At 43.9% G+C, this 3895-nt stretch overlaps 1 protein-coding gene across 1 annotated transcript; it reads right to left on the bottom strand.

The window, feature by feature from the left end:
• Positions 1-1516: 1516 nt before the first annotated feature.
• On the bottom strand, positions 1517-3344 carry LOC135565532 (trace amine-associated receptor 13c-like). Its single transcript, XM_065012583.1, has 2 exons — positions 2998-3344; positions 1517-2418 (listed from the first exon to the last, which is right to left on the bottom strand). The coding sequence occupies exons 1-2, from the start codon at positions 3263-3265 to the stop codon at positions 1517-1519; spliced, it is 1170 nt and encodes a 389-aa protein (XP_064868655.1). The 5' UTR covers positions 3266-3344.
• Between the last annotated feature and the right edge of the window lie 551 nt (positions 3345-3895).

The following is a 3895-nucleotide window of genomic DNA, read 5'->3' as shown; positions in this document are numbered from 1 at the left end:
TCTCTTGTGTACACTGGCATCCATGAGATCAATAAGGTAATTTTCATGTAAAAGAGCCCATGAACACCAACATGTAAAAGGTCATAGGAGCATGTCAAACTGGGTGTCAAATGAAAGCTAAGAGTCTATATTTTTTTTAAACCATTTTCCATCTTAGAAATTAGGAATAAGCAAGTGCTTTGAATTTCTGGAAAAGGGTTCTTTGAAAACTACCAGAAAAAGTCTTAAAATGGTATCAGAAATACATCAAAACACAATAATGTTGAAGAAATGACCCCTGCCAACTAATATCAACACATATTTCGCTTTGGAGAAATGTTTCTGCCTTCTGTAAGTTTATGAAACATTGCCTTGTGCCTTGAAATAGTAGTCACAAATCACAGTTTGGTTCACAAGTTTGGACAGCACAGCACAGTACACAGCACAGTACAGAAAAGTAGAGTATAGTTTAGTAGAGTACTGTACAGTAGAGTAGAGTTTAGTACAGTACACAGTAGGGCACACTACAATTGAGTACACTATAATGTACTGTACTGTACAGAACTATACTGTACTGATTTCTACTCTACTGTGTTGTATTGTACTCTACTGTACTGTACAGAACTCTACTGCGTTGTATTGTACTCTACTGTGTTGTATTGTACTCTACCCTGCTGTATTGTACTCTACTGTGCTGTATTGTACTCTACTGTGCTGTATTGTACTCTACTGTGCTGTATTGTACTCTACTGTGCTCTGCTGTACTTTGATGTCTAGACTTGTGAAACAAAGACATCTATGATTGGTTCAGATTTCATTTGGTCTTGTTTGGGGGCGGAGCTAATTAAAATCATATCCAGTGTGTAGAATAATACATGAATATGCAAAAGAGGATATTGCATATGTAAACCTTTGTGAACCTATTCAGGATACATTACCTTGAAGAGAATGACATTCATAACCATAATTATGCATTTCTGTGTAGTACAGATCATGGACCCGGGGATTTGCCCATAACTTTATAAAAAAATCAACATCACTCTTCATTTAGATTCATTTCATTCACTCACATTTGATTAGGCCATCCTCATGAATATAATGTTCTTATAGCCCAAATAAAAGCTATTATAGAGAAAATTGTGCAAAATTAACACGTTTCTGGATAGTCACAAAACATGTCACAAAACAAATGAAAACCATACATTACTTACAACTCTATGATAAAGTGCATGTTATTAAGATATCCCCCACAGATATCTCACCTAGTCCAATGAGACAGCTTGAGTCATATGATTTAAATGATGCTGGGAATAACTGGCAACTACTAGATACCGCATAGGTTAGCTACAGTTATGTTTCATTATTTAAACACAGTGAAAAAAAATGGAAACAATTCATTTTCCATAATTTTGTATTTTTTGTTGTTGTTGTTTTACCTGAAGTTAAATGCTGATTAAATCCCTCTCTCCATAGTAAAGTTAAAGGAAAGGGCACTGGTTGTCTTTTCAAAATAGAGGAGGTGAGGTTTGGGGTGTAGTCACAAGGTAGGTGGGGGTGGTGTAGCTCCGCCTTTCTCCCCATGGGAAGGTGAGTGCTCCCTCTGAAAAAGCAGAGTCACTCCTTTCTTGAAGCGCTGGTCTCTCACGCTGTATATTATCACATTACAGCAGCTGTTCCCAGTCAGGATCCAGAAGGCTACAAAGGAGAAGTTGCACCAGGTGAAGCCCACCACGTTGCCCAGCACAAACACAGCGATGGGGGTGAAGGAAGCCGTGAAGGCAAACGTCAGAATGCTGATTGTCTTGGCAGCCTTGATGTCAGAGAAGGAGGGTCTATGTTGGCAGCCGCCTCCCCCTCCCTCGACCCCTACATTCCCCTCTGACATGAGCTTACGTTTGCGTGTGTAGTGGCGAATGCTGGTGAAGGACAGGATGTTGAATACCAGGGTGCCGCCCAGCAGCGTGAAGTCAAACACAGGGAACAGCAGGAGGATGTTGGCGTCAGAGGGCAGCGTGACTCCATCCCACAGGGGGACGTAGTTACACATCCGGCTGCACTCACTGTACTCCAGTGTGAAGTTGTTGCTGAGGATGAGGGGGGCCAGGGCCAGGAGGAAACTGCCTGCCCAGGAGAAGAGGATGAGAAACAGGGTACGTCTCCGTGTCACCAGGTGGTCCTTATGAAGGGGCCATAAGATGGCCACACAGCGCTCTACCGTCATCAGGAAAATAGTACTGATGGAGACAAATGTACAGCCGGCGAAGACTGGACCAATCAGCATGCAGGGCTGCCAGGGGCCCACCAGGCCCCCCATGGAGGGGTCAGTGCCCCCCTGGTACCAGACAGGAGGGGAACTGGTCACCATCAGAGATATCTCCGTGTAGACAGAGAAAGGAACAACCACCACTCCAACCATCATGTCTGCTATGGCCAGAGAGACTGTCAGGAGAGAAAGGTCATTCACAGTTCACACTCAACCACGTACGGTACAAATCCCTGTGTTCTATAAGCTGATTTTACATTTAATTCCATGGGAAACAAATCTACAGTCTGTGTGGAAATGGTTTCGCTGCTTTTGAGGCAATGCACAAAGGAATCCCTGATTGTAACTGAACAGTATTGAAAATTGATTTAGTTCTCTGCTAATCAACAAGCACCGACTGCCTTAATTAATCCTGCCAATATAAATAACGCAGGGTGGCAGGTAGCCTAGCAGTTAAGCGCATTGGGCCAGTAACCGAAAAGTCTCTGGTTCGAATCCCTGAGCTGACTAGGTGAAAAATGTATCGATGTGCGCTTGAGCAAGGCACTTAACCATAATTGCTCCGAAAGTCACTCTGGGTAAGAGTGTCTGCTAAAAAGTTCAATGTAACCAGCAGGCAACATAAACTAACATGTGACTCTAGAAATCTTAGAACAACTCCAGAACATTAAACCAGACTTTGAATTTCACCTTTCAGTGTCAAAAACACCAAAGGTTGTTCTTCCAAGTTTGAATCAGTGAGTTTGTTTGTTTACCTTTGAGGTATCCCTGTGGTGTACGGACCTGTCTTGTCTGCATGAAGACGGTGACCGTGACCACGTTGCCCACCACTATGGCGAAGGCCAGACTGACCATAAACACCACAGCCAGGGTACGGTTCAGCAGGCCACAGCAGCAGAAGGTGCAGAAGGGGGCCAGAGTCTTGTCTGACCCCGGCACAACCAGGGCAGCTGCTGTCAGGTTGGGGCTCACAATCGCCTGTGTGCCCCATGGAACACTCAGGTTGGCCAGGAGGTCAGGCATGGTAGTCTGGACGAGGCCCAGGACAAACCTCACTACTAGGAGAACTTTGTGCTCCTGGTGCCCATGTGCTGGACTGAGAGATGCTCCTGGAGAAACAAGCAGGAACATCATAAACCAAGGTAAACCATCAAACCTGTCCAAAGGAAAACTACAAACACTGCTATGAAACACATCATACAGAGTTGATAAACACTCACATCACCTACTGTGTTATCTAGCTATATGTTTCCTAAAATGACCTACAGGTTACTGCCAAAATAAAGGAAACACTTGAGTAAATGAGGGATACAAAATGTATTGAATGCAGATGCTTCCACACAGGTTTGTGTGTGTCTCAGTCACCAGATGTCAACCCAGTTAAACACACATGGGAGATTCTGGAACAGCGCCTGAGGCAGCGTTTTCTACCACCATCAACAACACCCCAAATGATTGAATTTCTCATGGAAGAATGGTGTTGCATCCCTCCAATAGAGTCCCAGACACTTGAAGAATCTATGCCAAGCCTCATTGAAGCTGTTCTGGAGACTCATGGTGGCCCTATTAAGACATTTTATGTTGGTGTTTCCTTTATTTTGGCAGTTAGCTATACAGTATGTTCTGCAGAAGGGCACTGCTAACGACGCCTCA

This window comes from Oncorhynchus nerka, linkage group LG28 (genome assembly GCF_034236695.1).
Source record: "Oncorhynchus nerka isolate Pitt River linkage group LG28, Oner_Uvic_2.0, whole genome shotgun sequence".
Classification (NCBI taxonomy): domain Eukaryota; kingdom Metazoa; phylum Chordata; class Actinopteri; order Salmoniformes; family Salmonidae; genus Oncorhynchus; species Oncorhynchus nerka.
Note: the sequence above shows the minus strand (reverse complement) of the source record. Positions and strands in the feature narration are given on the sequence as shown.